Here is an 18479-nt window from a genome sequence, read left to right as displayed (position 1 = left end):
AAACTTACTACTGCTACTTTCCTAAACCAAAATAATGTCTAACTGTAGTCTAAACTCCTATCCTTACACAGAAAAGTACAGCTCTCACCCCTCATCAAAACAACTTCCTTTTGAAGCAGGTGTGATAACCATTATTGAAATCCAACACAAGTGAAAATGAAGCTAACTATAGCTGAAGAAACATAGCTAACTATGAACTACCCAACTTCAACTGACACTTCCACAGCACAGCCCCAATACCCAAGACCTAAAGAACACTGCAAGAGAAGAATAAGACAAACTCTAAGAGCTAGAGGACCCGTTGGCTGAGAGATAGTGTCTTCTATACATGTCCGGGGAAGCTGCACCCATGAAATCTCAACGACATGGTTGCTTAAACAAGACTATCTCCATGACAGTTGTTGACCTGTTGACTAGGATGGAGGGGCTCTCACAAGGTTCCACCACTAGATTAAGAACTTTAGACAATTCATGGCTGCTCAAAGAGAGAGGATGCGGTTTCTCCAGGGATAAGACCCTTGAAGGATCATCCAATTCCAAAAGCTCAGTCCTGCACACAAATACATTTAAACAACACTAAATACTCTCAATGGGTTGCATACATATATGTACACATATACACATACAATATACACAATACAAATACACATATGTATACATCATATACATAATAGAATCTACATTCGTATATATTATATACATATATACGAGTGTATGTATATTATTATATATAATATAATATATATGTACATATATAACAAAAATTACTGAGGAAGAGGTTATGGATTTGAGAGGAAACTGAGGGAACACAGGAATAGTAGCAGTGAGGAAGTAGAGATGAAGTAAATATAGTTTTCATGTATGAACTCAAAAATTTTAGGTAAAATGTTTTAAGAAGTTGCCTTTGGTCATACCTCGATTCTTTCTGTAGTGTTAGTCTCTTGCTCACTGTTTATCTTGGGTGTGGCGTAGGTTGCACTGTTCTCATGTCCTAGAGCTTGGTACCACTGTGGTACAGTGAGAAGATGAAGAAGTCTTTAAGAAGTAGGGCTTTTCAGAAGGGAATGAGGCCTACAGGGGCACCCTGGGTAGGGATACCCAGTCTTCCTGGAGGAATCTTTTCACTTTCACTGAAAGCTTCTCAGGAATATATAGATTACCATATCCTAGAGGCAGAATCAAAGGCTTACTGCTTTCCTGCAGGCTTGTACAACGAGTTCTACTAAGGGATGGCCATTTGCATAACCACCGCAGAAGCCATAGGGAAAGTAAGTACTCATCCGTCAGCAATGCCTCCTCCCATAACCCACCTCACAGGGCTTTTCACATGACACTGAGCTTGTTATTTCATATTGCAGCCCAGCACGCCCAACTGGCACAAGTGTTGGCAGAGGTTGGTCTGGCAAATAACCACAGGAGGAGGAAGTCTGCTTGGCTATACCTGGCATGCCAGGGTGTCCTCCCCAGGCAGGAATTTCTATGAAATTATTATATAATCTAGGGAACCTTTCTGTCTGGGACAGGTTCTAAGAAAGTACAGACTAGGCAGGCACATAGTTGTAGATTATAGAACTTTGAAGGCTTACAATGTCGGGATTCAAGGCAGCATACAGAATTGCTTGCTTTCCCATCCAAGGTAGGAGGTATGGACAGTATGCAGGCCCATAGTAGTATGGACAGAATTGCTTCTGAGTGGCTCTCATTATTCCCTGAAGAGTTAAAGGGCCATCGCTCTCTTCCTTAGTGTTCCTTCCCCTCCAAATCAATTTCTACAGATGCTCTACTCCACCTCCCAACAGAGAAAGGGCATCTTGGTGACTAGCTGGATGTATTCTCTTTGTCCTACCCTTGGGGCTAAAGTGAGTGCCCATTACCCCAAAGGGCTCATAAGTGTCTTATGATTAAAGAAATACCCAATGAATAAAATTCAAATCTCAGCTACTCCCTTCCTTCAAGAAGAAACAGATGCTCCAAATGAACATTTGTAGTCAAATTTGGGAAACTGTCATAAAATTGTGGTTGAAGATCCCTATCTAACAATATGTTTTTTCTAGCATGCCATTAAGGGGCTGTCCCTTGCTAGGTTCAAGTCTTTCCTGTTGCAAGTTGGTGAGTCTGTAACTCAGACAATAGATATATTGGAGGCAATCTGTTACCCAGTTGTGGGGGGCATGAGGATTAGAAGTGTCTCCTCTAAGTTAGTAAAACTCTGAAACACACTCCTGGGGACTTCGACTGGCTTTCCGCACTCATGGTAGCTCCTGCTACCTTCCCAGCCTGGCTGCTGGTTGCTACTCCCTGCCTCTTTTTCACATGCATGAGTGTGCAAACACACACACACACACACACACACACCAGTCCCATGTCTTGTGAGAGGGCAAGCTTACCAGATAAACCTCTAATTGTTTGGCTGACAGCACATTTGTAAATGCTGGGACCCTGTAAGTGGGTCTGACTCCTTCCTTGCCTCCAGTGAACTAGAAGTGCTCTGGGAAGGACTTGGGGCTTGGACACACCAAGAAGGTTATATTTCTTCTACGGATCTTCCTCTGGATTATGAGGGTGAAGAGATATTTGACCATCACCTACCATGTGCCAGATATCCACAAGTCCATTTTTGTGACCTCACAGATATCTTCTCAGATTGGGTAAGTCCATCCCATCTCATATATAAGAAAACTATCTTGAGATCTTTGCTCACGAACCATCACTTTATAGGTTTATATCCACTCATACACCAACCCTCATATGGTTTCTTGTAAGAACTGGTGAAACACACCTCCATAAACTCATGATAAGCTGGAAGGATCATGACAAAGGTGCACAGAATTCAGTTCTTCTAGCCCTTACCCCAGTTCAGCATCCCAGTGCACAGCAGAACATAATTTCCTCTCAAGAACAGGGGGCTGACTGAGGAAGTGGCTCCATGCTACTCCTCAATATTCGGAAACAGGACCATAGCACGCTGCATCAGCCCCTGAGGCCTGCATCCATTGTCGGTGTCTTTTTCCACATGGTAATGATGAAGGGGTGAACCCTTGGGGACCCTTTGATTGCTCAGAGCAAATGATGGTTTCTGTGGTGTAGATGCCAAAAGGAATCTGGAATAGAAACCAAGAAGGCTTCCAGGAATCCCTTCAGTAAAGGAAGACATATGAGACAGACGAGGAAACAGAGAGGCAATGAACTCTAGATGGGGGGTGGGGAACTTAGGATGATGTGCTAGAAACAAGATTGTGTATACAGAGAGGATACAATCACAGAGGGAAAGAGAAGGCAAAAGTTTTTACCACAGACTTTCATTGGTCCCCTCAGCTGAAGGAAATGGCTGACTTCTCCAAGAAAGTAAGGAGAGGGCCACTCTGTCTTTTGGATATTACACCACACAAAACTAGATTATACTCAATTAATACAGGCTCAGTCTTGCTGGGAATTTATCTTCATTTCATAAATGACAACCAAGAAATGTATCTACATAGAGGTCTGCTAAGTCAACTTAGTGCTTGTCTTAAAAAAGAATAGGACCAGGGGCCTCAAGAGTTGGACCTAAGGGCACTCTACCACAAACTACTATATACTATTACTTCATAAGGCAAGACAGGATAGGAATTCCTCACTCCATGATGTTCCATGAGGCATAAGTGGGAAAAGTTGATAACCCATTCATCAGTGAGATTGACTCAAACCAAAGCTTAGAAATATAGCTCATCTCCTTCCACCATAGCATCCCTATAGGATGGCAAACTTGCAGCAAGAAGCCCTAGAGATGTGCCTCGAGAAGTGGGGTGGGAACCAGGGGAAAAGGCAGAGGAAGGAGGGAGGGTCAGAGCGGGAGAAGCAATGTGATGAGGTGGGGCACAGAAAGCAAAAGAAGGTTGCCTGGGTTCTAGGCTCAGCCCTGTCCTCTGGCATTTAGCCTTCCAGATGAGGAAGAGTAAATAAGAGATGAGGAGGAGAGGTGGAGTAGATAGGAATAGGAATATAATTACCTGTCGCTTATCGGGCAAGCTGATGTACAGCAATTAGAGATTGATAGAGCTAGGAAGACATTGCCCTACAGCCAATATGGTGAGTCTATATTTAAAATACGGTGCCTAGCCATGGTGATCCAGAGTGCCCATGAGCTGATGGGAAAGCTGCAGACAGGAGCTATTCAACACCCTTTCCAGGCCAGGGACTTACTGTACTAAAGGCTGATTATGATTTCTCCAGACCCTGTGAGCTTAAGAATGTCCTTACTCCAATTCTACAGCAAAAAGAGACATGAGTGAATAGGCTTGCCTAAAGCCTCGTGTGGCAATCACTAAGTCAGCCATTTCGATACAAGGGAAAGGACAGCTGCGTCACTGACCTTGATTAAATTTTTCTTTCACCTGCAGCTTAGAATTGAAATTTCAATTGGCAGAAAGAAAATGGAAAGCGAACTGAAGACACAGAGCCAAGCACAGAGCTGAGCACCCAGGTCTGCCCTGTAACCCGGGGTGTTCTAAACTCTCACGCCTGACTCTCTTCATCTTCGAATGGACGGTATCTTTTCATGTTTCATGATAAGCTCCACAGATTCGATAAAGTAGCAAGTGTAAAGCCGACCATTATGGGTCCTGGACTAATTCTGTCTCTGCTTCTTCTGAGATCTTAACCATGACACTGCACTGGAGATCTTGGGGTATTGTTTTTAGCAATGCCAAAGAGCAGCCGAAAGGGTCAGATGCAGACCCACCCAACCCATGGACAGAGCCAGGGACTCCTGTGGTTGAATTAGGGAAAAACTGGAAGAAGCTGAGGAGGAGGGCAACCCCATTGGAATACTAGCAGTCTCAATGAGCCTGCACCCCCAAGATCTCTCGGACATACAGCCACCAACCAGGCAGCACACATCAGCACATATGAGGCTCCCAACACATAGACAGCAGAGGACTGACTGCCTGGTCTGGCCTCAGTCAGAGAAGAAGAACCTAACCCTAGAGAGACTTGAGTACCCAAGGAGTGGGGGGATCTTTTGGGGTGGGGGATGGGGATATCCTCTTGGAGACATGGGAGGAGGAATGGGATGAGAAACTGCCTGAGCATGGACCTGGAGGGAGATAACAACTGGACTGTCAAAAAAGATGAAAGTATAATAATAAAATTACATATATATATATATTACTTTTTAAGAGAAAGTTGTTGATATTCAAGTCATGCACTATCACACCTCAGTGTCTACATCCTGATAAAATGATTCTTGTTGAATAACTCGGTAATAAGAATTTCTCTCTCTCCCTCTCTCTCCCGCTCTCTCCCTCCCTCCCTCCACCTTTCTCTCTCGAAATCCACCTTCATAGTAAATCTCCACGAGTCCCCAGCACCATTTCCAGTGTACACAGCAGTTCTGGGTGTGCAGACCTACACGGCTTGTGCCTCTATTCTGTTTGTCAGATGTGGAAGGTGTGTCCTAGTTAGCAACGCTATAACCTGAAAATTCAGCAAAAGGAAATAAAACCCACAAGCTGAAATCCTGACACGGTTGATTCTTGGTGAATCAGATTCATGAATAAATCCAATTGTTCTGGAAGTAAGATCTGTACTGACATCACATGGAGCCCTAGACCACAGGCCTAGGTGACTCAGACTGCTGGGTGACTGTGACTGCTGCCCTTGGGAAGGCCTTTTGCTCAATGAAAGGGTGAGCTCAAAGCCCTCGGCTCAAAATACCATTGGACGATGGAAAGTACCAGTTGCTTTCAGTTGCTTTCTAAATCTGGCCCTAGGCTTCTCTGGTTTCACTTAGGGACCCAGCAGCGCTCCAACACACACTTAATACTCACTGTGCTGTGGGAGACCAAAGATGACCATGTGGGCAACCTCACCAGAGCCAATACAACAGCAGTGTTGCCCAGCAGAGGTCACAACAGCAGACACTACAGTCACTCAGAAATTATAATCTTATTTTAAAACGATCATCCTTTAGAAACATCTATATGGAAGCAATTTTAGCCTTGAGAAAGTCAAGCAAATGTCACCGATGATGGAATTAACAACCCGGGGTTGGCTCTGGACAAGACAGCTAAAGAAACCTCGAGGTGAGATCTGACCCTCTCTCAGCAGCAGTAGGCAAGAACTTGCTTTGGTAATAAACACAGATGACTTCTCAGCGAGAATTTCTGCACACTGCGTGATTGTGCTCCTGATAAAGAGGCCGTGCGTTCCAGGTAAATTAAAGAAGTCAAGCCTATCTGTAGTAGCTGAAGCTGATAAAGTCTTTCTGGAAAAGCTTGGCGGCTAAGGTCACCAAGTTCAATGTCATGTGTTACTTTGGCACTTGGAAAAAAAATCCAAAAGTGCCCAGCCTAGCTGCAAATTCCCCTTATTTCTGCTGGTCCACCTTTAACAGCCCCAGCCAGATAGCTACCCTGGGCAAGCATGGCAGGAGGGGCTCCTGTATATCCGTGCTAGTCTGTAAATTCTCCACACAGTTCATACACATCTTCTCTGAGGACCAGAGTGACTCCAGCCTTCTGCTTGCTCTCTTTAGTTCCCTAAACTGTTCCCCTCAATCTCTGAGCCTTATGTCTGCCCCTTTAACCTCTGCCGTTGTGTTTTTTTCCCTAGGGCAGTCTATGTGGTTTGGGTGTTATTTGATGTCCCAATCCCCTGGACTATGTGTATGCTTTCTGATGACCTGGCTTTGTACCTGTCTGTACCATTGTAGTAGTTTGGATGAAAATGGCCCCAGTAGGGTCATGGGTTTGAATACTTGTTCTCTGGATGGTGGACCAGTTTGGTAAGGATTAAGAGGTGAGGCCTTGTCTGAGGAACTTTGTCACTGGGGGTGGACTTTGGGGTCTCAAAAAGACTTGTGCCATTCCCAGCACATTCTCTCTCTCCTACTTGAGGAACAAGATGTGACCTCTCAACTTCCTTTGCTCTGCCTTCATGTACTCTAACCCTACGAAACCACAAGCCCAACACCTTATTACGTGACAATGGAAAAGAAACTGTGATGCAAGTATCATATCTTTGCCCATCTCCACAACTCTAGAATGTTAACCTTTCATTACCAATAGGGTCAATAGGAAGTGATTAAAATAGCTGCATGTATCAAGTTTTAAATCTATACAACAGCTATGTGCAGCTATGTAGTTATGCAGCTATGCAGCTATGTAGTTATGCAGCTGTGCAGCTGTGTAGTTATGTAGCTATGCAACTATGCAGCTATGCAGCTATGTAGTTATACAGCTATGCAGCTATGCAACTATGCAGCTATATAGCTAGGCAGCTATGTAGTTATGCAGCTATACAGCTATGCAGGTGTGTATGTGCATGCTATGAAGCCTGGAAGGGAAAAGGGCAAACAGGTTAAAGTGGAAACTTTCTGTTTCTGCCTCATAATTTTATACTATTCAACTCTTTTACACTGAAAAGAATTCCAGTGTTGCTTATGTGCAGGAATCTAAGTTTTAAAAGTGAAATGCCATCAAAGTATGTATAAATGCCTTCTGAGCCAACCACTGATAAATACTGTCATTTTAAGTGAATTTGATCAATGAACTTAGCTTGTCCAGAATATGGGTCCAGGTATGGGCATTTCCTGGGTCTTGGTGCCACATCTTGCTCTTTCTAGCCTGTTCCTCCTCTTCAGATTCTCTAGAGAATTCCTGAGCAGAGAGCCCTCATTCCCATCTTTTCGTAGCATCACATAATTCCTCTGTCATGTCTCAATGACCAGTGGAATTTTTTCAACTTCATCTAGAGCTTCAGGTAAGTGTGTGTGTGTGTGTGTGTGTGTGTGTGTGTGTATGTATGTATGTATGTATGTATGTATGTATGTGTCTGTAAGTTTGTATGTGTGTGTGCATATATTCATTTATTAGAAACAAAAGTACTGCATTGGCCAACAGGAATACTCAGAATGGTTATAAATAGTAGTTTCTCCATACTAAATACAAACATGTTCTTGAATTGGAATGTAAATTGAATTATGTATCTTCTACTCCTTTTCTCTCCATAAAGCAACTAACGAACATGGGTGAATCCTTCAGAATGTTACCAGAATTCGGGCCACAACCATACAAGTAGATCCAAGGCAATCCTGGCCTCTACGGCACCGGCCAATCCCCACCCCAGATCCACCCCATCCGCAAACATGACCTGGGCGACTCACCACGCTGATTCCATCATTGAGCAGGGCCTCCCCGAAGATCATCATGTAAAGCTGCTCATTCACACGCGCCTCCTCAAAAACAGCCAGCACAGCCACGGGGTCCACTGCCGAGATCAGGCTGCCAAATAGCAGATTCTGTAGCAGGTTGATGTCACCAAGGCCGAACGCCTTGATCTGACAAATGAAGTAGAGAGAGAGCCCAATGCCAAAAGCATTGATCAGGGCCCCCAGGCCTGCCCACCACAGGATGGAGCCAATGTTCTCAAAGAAGGGCCTGGTGGGCATGAAGTAGCCGCTCTCCAACACGATGGGTGGGAGGAGGTAGAGGAAGTAAATGCTTGAATCCATGACCGGAGGCGATTTGTGGTGGGTGCCAAAAATGATGCTGCCCACCAAGGCTCCCACGATGATGAGGAGGCAGCTCTCTGGCATGAGGTGCGGCAACCTATGGTAAAGATGAAAACCTGGGAACACAGAGGGTGGGACCATAATCTGCCAATGAACAGGGCTGGGTCTAGCCCGATTGGTCTAGCCCACCCTTCCTAATGCTACCCTTTAATGCAGTTCCTCACATGGTGGCGACCCTAATCATAAAATTATTTTCAGTGTTGCTCCATAACTGTAATTTCGCTACTGTTAGTCATTGTAACATGGGAACATTAAAATCCATTAAAATCGCAATGTTATTAAGTTTCGTCAGGAGGCAGCGACCCACAGGTTGAGAACCACTGGTCTTTTAAAAAAAAAAAAAAACAGAAATGTGGAATGGTGGACAAGAGTTATGCATCCCCTCTACTGCAGGAACTTGGGGGGTTCAGATAAGAACGTGTTAGCATCACTAGCAACAGTCACAGCCTGTGAGCCCACTTCTTCCCTACTTCCTGCTTCCTGCTTCCTGGGTGGGGGGAAGGGGCTGGGGGAGGCGGTTCCCAGAGGCACATAAGGAAAAGTGGGTAAAAGTGTGTGCACCATGAAAAGCCCAGTGCACAGCTCAGGGAGTCTCACTTATTATATGTCACAGAAATAAAGCATCTTTATTTGTCTTCCCTACTTAATTAATAATGTTGCCAATTGGTCCAACTGAAGAAAGAAATAGGGTCCTATTCTCCTAAAACACCCTTGTCACTTTTGCTAATTACATAATCACCTCAGTCACTCTTCTCATGATCTGTCCCTGAAGTCCATCCCTTCCTCTCCGTTTCTATAGCCAGGTCTTTCTCTGAAGTCCTCATATTTCTCCTGCTATGGATTGCAGATCATTCTTTAACTCCTGCTATGGTTTGGATCTAAAACATCCTCCAAAACCTATCCATCTATTAGTGTCTGAGGATGTGCTACTGGTAGACAGAAAACACATTTACTGACAAGAACACTGCACCTATAATGTCATGGGAGCTATGCTTGCTGGCACAAGACATGCAAGAGATCAAGCCAATTGACATCCTAGTGTGGGTGAGAGACACAAACCAGAGCCACTCCTAAGCGTGAGCTATCGAGAACTGATGGATGCTAGGAGAAAGAGTCAGTTTTCTTTAGGAGTCCCCAGTGGATTGACCATGTACTAGGAGGTGGCCAAGTCCTATGGACTTAGTTGAATTCCATGGAGAGAGAGAGAGAGAGAGAGAGAGAGAGAGAGAGAGAGAGAGAGAGAGAGAGAGAGAGAGAGAGAGATTGGGAAGCAGTCTTTGGAGCTTTGGGGATATCTGAGTTGGAAGAGGTGAGTGGGGAGGTAAATATGTTTAAAATGCATTATATGCTTGTAGGAAATAAGTAAAATGAAAACTTAGATTGATAATCATCAATTCTCATATCACTTTGCAAAATACAGAGTACCAAGTGGCAGAAATATGGTTAAGGATATTTCAGAAATCATCATAAATTCTCCCTTAATCCCAAACCAAAATGCACATAAATTTTACTTTACATGTAGAATTCATGTGAGCAACTCAAACAGCGGTTTTAGAGCCAAGCAACCCAACACAATGCAATCCAAAGGCAGGAATTTGACATGTTAAGGAATGGCAGTAGGGAAATAGCACCCGTCTCTCTTTTCTATACTAAATAATTGCACTTCGATAAGATGAGAAATCTTGTGGTAAGGCAGGACACCGTGGTTCAAAGAGTAGAGCCTTCTCAAGTAAGAGCCAACCATTCAGGCAGTATTCAGTGTGCAAACAGTTCTGTCCCTGCTGTGTGCTCACAACCAAGGCTGCAGGGAAGTCTCTGATGAAGCATGCTCAAGGGCAGAGAGAAACAACTTGATTTTGTTACCTTTTCAGAAAACATTTTTTATCGTTATTGCTACATTCTCCACAACTCGCCACATCCCACTGGGCAAGCACGGGGTGAGGTTCTGAGCCGTGGTTTAAGGAGCTAGGCTTTCCAATCCTGTGTATTTCATTCTTAGCTCCCCCTAAGGTGCGGAAGACACTCAAAGCACTCCATGGATTAAACAGAAGGTGTTTATTGAGCATTCTATTGTAAAGACCAGCATGCTGTTGGATTTAATGAGGTGGAAAGCCAAAGACGTAGAATATGCTGCAGCTCCTACTCTTGGCAAAGTTTTAACAGTGAGACATAAACAATTGAGAAGATTGAAATAGTTTGACTTATGACGTTGTACTGGCTGGCTTGGTGTGTCAACCTGACACAAGTAAAAGTCATGAGAGAGGAAGGGGCCTCAGTTGAGGAAATGCCTCCGCGGGATGCAACTGTAAGGCATATTCTCAATTATTGATCAATTGGTGGTAGAAGGGTGTGCTCAGTCTATTGTGGGTGGAACCATTCCTGAGCTGGTGGTCCTGGGTTCTATAAAAAAGCAGGCTGAGCAAGCCATGAAGAGCAAGCCAGTAAGCAGCACCCCTCCACCGTCTGCATCAGCTCCTGCCTCCAGGTTCCTGCCCTGTTTGAGTTCCTGTCCTGACTTCCTTCAATAATGAACAACAATATGGAAGTAAAAGTCAAAGAAACCCTTTTTTCTTCAACTTGCTCTTTGGTCATGGTGTTTCATTGCAGCAACAGAAACCCCAGCTTAGACAGAGCTGAAACACACTACAAATAGAAAGACACAAACTCAATGGTTCATCATAGGGCTCCCAAAGCAACATGGCACTTCGGTGCTCCTGCCAGGAGTGCGTCCATCCTTCAATACTGCCAATCAAAACCCTTTGCAGTTAGGTTCCCTTTCCCTGTCTTATTCCTCTGCTTTTCCTGCTTGAATTGTCCTCATTTAGCTTTATGTCCCACTCAGAACATGATGCTAAGCCTTTCCCATTCCCCACCAGAGGACTCAATGTCCTTCTCCTAATTACCAGGACAATTTATCTCTACAATGTTTATTCAGTAACAATGATCCTAATCTACAACGTTTGTACACTGCTCGCCTGCACTAGTCTATAAATCCCCCCAAACTTAAGTAGACGATTTATGTCATTACACTGCTCAGCAAATATCCACAGCTCTGTCTGTGTGACAGCTGGCTGTAAGAGTGCACAACTGGATGCATGAACTAACTGGTCATCAGAGATGCTTCCATATGGACATTATCTGGGTGCCTTGGGAAATGCTAAGACTCACAGAATCAGGTAATAGAATGAGAAGGATGGTAGAGAGGGGCGCTTGGGGTGGGAACGGTCCTGGCAGACCCTTCTCTCCCTCACTCAGAGATGATCCACCTGGCTTTAGCAAACAGTGGCTGGGGAAATTATTAAGTAGAGGTTGGAAGATGATTTTGTCCCATAGAGGGAAGAACTTGACTCCCAAATTAATTAAGGTAGATTTCTTTCCGTAGACTAGGGGGAAAACAGTGGAATGTCTCCTTGGAGAACTTTACATTTAGCTGTATAAAAAGAAGATGCGGGCCTCCCTCAGCACCCTTGTGAACTTATCTACTGTACATAGGCAGGTTGATGCAGTCGAGTATGATTATCATCAAAGGATGTCACTGTCGGTGAGACTTCACTGGTGTCAAGGCCAGCTCAAGGCCTCCTAAAGCCCTGGATCCTCCGTTTTCTAATCACAACTTCCTTGGCCTCCTTTATTCTTCCCCGCCAGACTTATTTTCATCTTTGAATTGGTGTTTATTTTCATCAAAACTAACGTCTAAATTATGCCATGGAGTAGAAGAGCCCGCAGTGTGTTTTGTCTGGCCCGTGCTTTCACCATTCTGGCCTTGTTTCCTTGAACCGGGGTTCCCGAAATGGATCCAGGATCTAACTGCCTCAAGGCCTGTGGAGACGTGGCAGGAACAGGCCATGTGTTCATCACACTGCAGTAAGGAGGACTTACTGCGTTTTACATTTAGAAACCTCTGCCCACTTTCATGAAGGGCAGCAGAGTCGCAGAGGCAGTGACTCGGGTAATTCCAGTGCCTTGAAGGGAAACTCGAAGAAATAATGTCCCCAGAAGTGGGAGATGTCATTTCAATGCCATTCTTCCAAATGGGTCCAGGCACAGTTCCCATAATATTCCAAGAAGAAAAATAACTCACAAAGTCAGAAGTGACTTTAATTGTTTTTGTTCTATACTATCTGAGTAAGCTAACCATTTAGCAAACTGCAATAGATGTCTCCCAGCTTACCATTGTAATATACTTTAGTAGCTTAAAATACATAACTGCTTTAAAGAGACACCTGAATATACCCATGGCCCCAGGAAGGAAGGAGTTACACGGGTAGACATGCGGCTTTAAACATTATACTACGCATGGCTCAATCTGCACTTCATATCTGTCATATGTGTGTGTATGAAAATAAGAATGTTTGAAAGATTTTTACATCAGTCAGGCAATCAGTGTGCCCAAGTGATCTACAGTTTATCATAGAGGAGGCAAAGACAATATTATGTGCAGTAACTGACAACCTTGTATACATTTTCTACTTTGAAATAATATGTTTTAAGGAGACAAGGGCTAGAAGATTAGTCGTAAAATGTGGGCCACTTCTGGGGCTTCCAGGCGAAGAGTAACTGACTAGAACCCAATCCACTCACTTGAGCTCACTTTGGTCTACAGAGGAAGGCAGAGGTGGGCAGCATCTCCATTTAAGGCAGGAGGAGAGCCATACATCACAAGCATACTGACTCAGTAGGCCCCACAAGTCATTGCTGGGTGTAAGAGTTACCTGTGCTCATTTCCCCCCTTGCTTCCTGTCATTAACAAGAAGCAAGATCCTCTTAGAAAGAATAAATAATTAGAGCCATTAAAAAAATTACAGTTCTGTGGCTAGGAATGAATGAAGACTCTGTTACAAAGGAAATGCTATGCAGTCTCCAGCATTTCCTGAACTCTGTACACTTTACATTTTATATTATTTTAAACATATAGCATATGATTTTTTGTACATGACAGAGAAAGCACGGGGTTATCTTCTTGAAATATGAAATCAAAACAACTCGGGACCCGGAAGGATGCATTTAAATTTTAAACACAATCCTGAAGCATTAAACAGCCACAGTTTCTCTTGACGTCAGGGAATGTAATCTTAGTGCACTACAAGTAACAGTTACTGTCTACTTAACTCATCGCTGTCCGTCATGTGAGAGACTTTCATACATGACAACTCAGGTAAGAAACAATCCTCCCTAAGCATGTGCTTGAGGACTTACCTATCTTTGCAAGAGATGCGAGGAGTATCCAGAGGGTGACTTCATAAGGGATTTGAACATAGTCATAATCCAATTCAAAAACAGATATCCTTTCATCGGGGTCTGAGATGGAAGCAGCAAACCGAGCATCGGGTGCCTGCTGGCCAGTGGGACTGGAGGACTCATTAACATAAGATGATGCTTCCAAACATGTAAGGGCCATCAGCAATAGCAAGCATTTCCACGAACTAAAAGCTATCAACATTGCAGGACCCATGGCTGTGCGTCTCTCACTATGCACCTGGGTCCTGATGTGAGCCACGCCTCTGCGGCAGGGTGAGTTTCCAGCTGCATTACCCAACCGAGGGGTAGTTTATTTGCAATCCAGAAGTCATTGCCAAAGAGGTCCAGTGCGATGAGTGCAGGTGCAGCCTTTCAAATCTTCTTAAAAACCTGCTGTGTTCAGACAGCTTAGCTCTGGCCTCAGATGTGGGCTTCCAGCGGGATCTACCTGTAGGACCATCATCCGATTGTGAATTGAAGAGAAATCTATGAAGAGAAATCCCTCCTCATTCGAAGCTGTTTTCCTCATTCACTGAACACTGGTTTCATCTTGTGAGTGTAGATTGGGAAGAGCACTCATTCCGTGAAACACCGAAGTCCTTTAATAAGGAAAGGAATCCTTTCTGCCCTGTTGGATCCCAGGAAGGAGCCTCCTGCCCTGTACCTGAGCCTCCTCATCTCCCGATTCTGCCTCACCTGTTTTGAACCGGTCAAAGCTGCAGGTAGCCCTTTTGAACTGCACTTTAATTATTTGCTCTGATTTGACTTCTGTAATGAAATGCTGCCTCAAAAGGTTCTTAGCAGGCTACACTACTGACACCTAGTGGACACCTGCAACATAGCAGCCTTTGAGAGTCCATAAGGACAAGTAGCTGACCTTGCAGTTAGCACTCAAACCAAAGTACTTTGGGGGAATGAAGAGCTGTTAAGAATTGCGCCAGGCCATAACGAAATAGGACTGTCCTGGAAGACCCGTAAGACTGTCTTCGCAGACAAGGGAGGAGGAAGCAGCAAAGCAAGGAGGATAATGAACACTTGATTTCCTGGTCAATAAATTATGGAAGGAACAAGGCTCTTGCTGTCTATAAGTTCCACAGAGAATTTCTGCAAAGGGAAGAAACCAAAATGAGAAGCTTCATGAATGTGTCTGAAAACCCAGTTGTTCAAATGTTCTCAGATACTCAAACCCAAGAGTTAACCATTTTGTCACTGTGGTCCAGCTGTACAAAAGAAGTGTGTATCTACAAGGACTGTCTATGAGGTCGAGAGTGGGTTTTTGTCAAAGGTTCTTCGTCTGCAGGTGGATAGTTGCATTCACCTCATGGAGCAGATAGAACAGTAAATAAAATCGAAAAGAAAAAAAAAAAGGAGGAGGGAGGGGAGGAGGGGGGGGGAGGGGAAGGAGGATGGAGGGAGAGGAGGAGGAGGGGAGGGGGGAGGGAGGGGGAGGGGGGGAAGGAGGATGGAAGAAGAGGAGAGGAAGAGGAAGAAGAGGAAGAAGGAAAGAAGGAGGGGAAGAGGATGGAGAGGAAAACTTCAAAAGGCTGAAATTGCCTACAGATTTAATATGTATTTTTCTAAAGACAACTGAAGCAAGGATGTTAAAAACAACAAAGGAGCTGTGCTTGAGGCCACAGTATCACTTCAAACCTTACTGTGTTAGCACCCCTCTCTTGTGAAAACCACCTTCTGATTCCATTTACAAATGGAAATTCTTTAAGACAGAAGGTAGAAAGTAACAGCTTGGGAAAGTATATAGCACACCAACAGCCGGGACAGAGAGATGGAGTAGTTTTACAAATAACCACTAAGTAGCATTTGATGTAATGAATTTCACTGGGCGTACAGGGTCTATCTTAGACAAAGGAAAGTGTCAGTCATTCAAGCAGACAGGTAACAGTGTCAACCATGGATTTTCAAGATGAGAGTAACTCCAGGGAGAGAAGTTGGATTAATTTCAACATAACTTAATGTGATAGGATGAAAGTCAAAGTCATATAGACCATTTAAGTAAACTGAGAAAAAGAAACAGACCAAACCAACATGCTTTCATTTTGCAGAAACATCCACCAACTACCCCCAAAGCTGTTACCTGTTCATGGGATATGTTTTAATAGTTGGGCTGACCTCAGTGGGAGAGAAAGTGCCTAGCCTTGCAGAGACTTGAAGTGCCAGGGTGTGACAGGGGGTGGGGATGCCCAGGAGAAGCCCTACCCACTCAGAGGGAAGAGGAGGGGAATGGGGAAAGGATTGTGGGAGGGAGTGACTTGGAGGGGGCAGGAAGTGGGATGCAAAGTGAATAAATAAAAATAAATAAATACATAAATTCATAAATAAATAGGAAAAAACAGCCACCAAAACGGGAGAAGAGGGAGATTCCTTGATATAACACAGGCCACAACTTATTTTTTAGTCAAAAGTCGGCATTTTGTCCCAATCTTGCTGTTCTATTGACCACCCCCATGAAGGGTGGGGCAGTTAAGCAATAAAGGATACTCCAGTTGGTTTGAGAAAGCAAAATTCTTTCTATCTGCATATGATATAATCTTTTTAATGGGAAATCATTAATAATTGACTAAGAATCTGCTAGATCTACTTAAGGAGTTTGCTACCAGAGTAGTCAGAACCAGTTCCTGGGCCCTGGCAGGCCAGACAAGCTAAGCTCAAGACACCTGCCCCACTATACCAATGAGATAAACAGAGAGGGGAGGAGATTCGATGTCAGAGAGAGGAGATGGATTCAATGTGGCCGTGTTGGGGAAAAAACAGAGATCCAGCGACCCACCTCCACCATCCACCACATCCATCTTCAGAGGTTCTGACATGATGTTTGGTTTTAACAGAGGACTCAAAGGCTGCATCACTAAGCAGTCTCCATCGAGGTATCCTTTGCCTCACCTGACAGTTGTCTCCTCTCTAGGCTCTCCATGATGGTGCCCTGACATATGAAATTCTCTTTCCTAGAAGCAAGTGCTTCCTTTTCCTGAAAGCAGGATTTGGCCATTTTATTCCCCAAGTTCAAGCTTCCTGGGGGAAATTCCAATTGCTGGTGGCTGAAGAAAGAGGACTAATTTTCTCTTCAGAATGCCTTCCAATTGCTGGTGGCTGAAGAAAGAGGACTAATTTTCTCTATAGAATGCCTTCACACCTGTTTACAGATAGAGTTCTCAGATGGCCAGTGTCTAGTATCTTTTAATTATTTATTTCTGGGGCACTATTTGGAGTTCGTAATGTTTAGGCCATGTCTGACTCTATATGCTTAGTGTGATTAACTATGATACCACCAGGAACACATAAACACAGGCCTGGGAAAGCTTCAGCTTAGTTAGGTGTCCTCAAGCACTCTGCATTATAGAAGGTGATGGTTTAAAACCCTTGTAAAACCAGGGTTCCTATGAGATTACAGCTGACCTTGCTCAACCCAGAGAGGACTGTATGCAGAGACTGCCTTTCTCCCAAGATGACCACAAGTAGCAGCTGCATCAATGTTCTCATTTCCAAGACACCCCATACCCACATAAAGGGTCTTTACTATCCTTTTCTCTACATTGGGCCTACGTGCCATAGAAGACTGTCCTTTCCTGTTTGAAATAAACAGCTTCATCTGTTAAGATCAGATTCTTGTCTCTTTCTGCCTTCTGCCTTTATGTACTGCCTCGGAAATATGACAGGAGAATTATTTGATACAAGAGGCATAAATACATAGAAAAAGAGCTAGCAACAATTGGAGTCACCAGGAAGTTTAGGAAATTCTATCTAGGTCTCCCCATGTTACCAAGAAAATTGCGGTTCTCTCTTCTGGTTCTTAGTCACATTAATAAGAGCGTTTAAGGAAAGATTTAGAAGGAAGCTTGAGAAAAAAGTTATTAGTGTTTAAAAGACAAACAACAGGAAAGTTAAGTCTGAAACCTTGGCAGCTGCCCAGAACAAAAGAGTTGGAGAAGAGGAAGAGACGCTATGCTTTGGAGTTAGGATGGTACGTTCAGCAACGGAGGTTCAGCAGAAAACCACATGGTGGACAAGCCGCTGCATGCTAAACTGGAGGGGACTGGGGAGTTTCTTCTGAGAAAGAAGGAGGAAGCCCAGAATTCAGAAGAAATGTATCCACATTCAGCCACTCAGTATCTCTGTAATGGGGAGAGAACACTATCTCGTGAAAGTAATCGTTCCTCTCATCTCTTCAGCATGAGTTCAGGTGAATTAGTCCTCCAGAGATCTGGCCCATTGGTGGGTGATCAGTCAGTTAACTAACAGTCCCAGATAAATTAACACTTAAGAATCACATTTATTGGGGTTGGGGATTTAGCTCAGTGGTAGAGCGCTTGCCTAGCAAGCGCAAGGCCCTGAGTTCGGTCCCCAACTCCAAAGGAAAAAAAAAGAAAAGGAAAGAATCACATTTATTGATGTACTTACTATTTATTTATTGTGTGTGGAGTGGTGCTAATGTGCATTTGCCACAGCGCACATGTGGAGAGGAAAGAACACATTTGCGAGTCTGTTCTCTGCTTTTACTGCGCTACATAGGTCTTTCAGGCTTTAAGGCAAGTGCTATTAGCCCCTGAGCATAGCCCAAAATTAACTCTCAAAGGAGGAGATAATGGTGTCTCAACTCAGAGACAGAGGCAGATTCCATTCTTCTGAGCAGGAGCAAACAGCTTTACCTCGAAAGTCCTCAACAGAGCCCTGATAT

The 18479-nt window shown here is 44.0% G+C and overlaps 1 protein-coding gene across 1 annotated transcript in view; it reads right to left on the bottom strand.

Moving 5' to 3' along the window:
• The window catches only part of Slc9a4 (solute carrier family 9 member A4), a 53406-nt gene extending 38877 nt beyond the window's left edge, over positions 1-14529 (bottom strand). Inside the window, exons 1-2 of the mRNA XM_032901018.1 lie at positions 13748-14529; positions 8144-8607 (exon numbers count right to left, since the gene is read on the bottom strand). Of these exons, the coding sequence (XP_032756909.1) occupies positions 8144-8607; positions 13748-14003 (720 nt within the window). The 5' untranslated portion in view covers positions 14004-14529. The remainder of the gene's footprint in view (positions 1-8143; positions 8608-13747) is intronic.
• Positions 14530-18479: the final 3950 nt, after the last annotated feature.

The sequence above is a fragment of the Rattus rattus genome, chromosome 4 (genome assembly GCF_011064425.1).
Source record: "Rattus rattus isolate New Zealand chromosome 4, Rrattus_CSIRO_v1, whole genome shotgun sequence".
Lineage (NCBI taxonomy): Eukaryota > Metazoa > Chordata > Mammalia > Rodentia > Muridae > Rattus > Rattus rattus.
The sequence above is the reverse complement of the archived record's forward strand: the minus strand, read 5'-3'. Positions and strand labels throughout refer to the sequence as shown.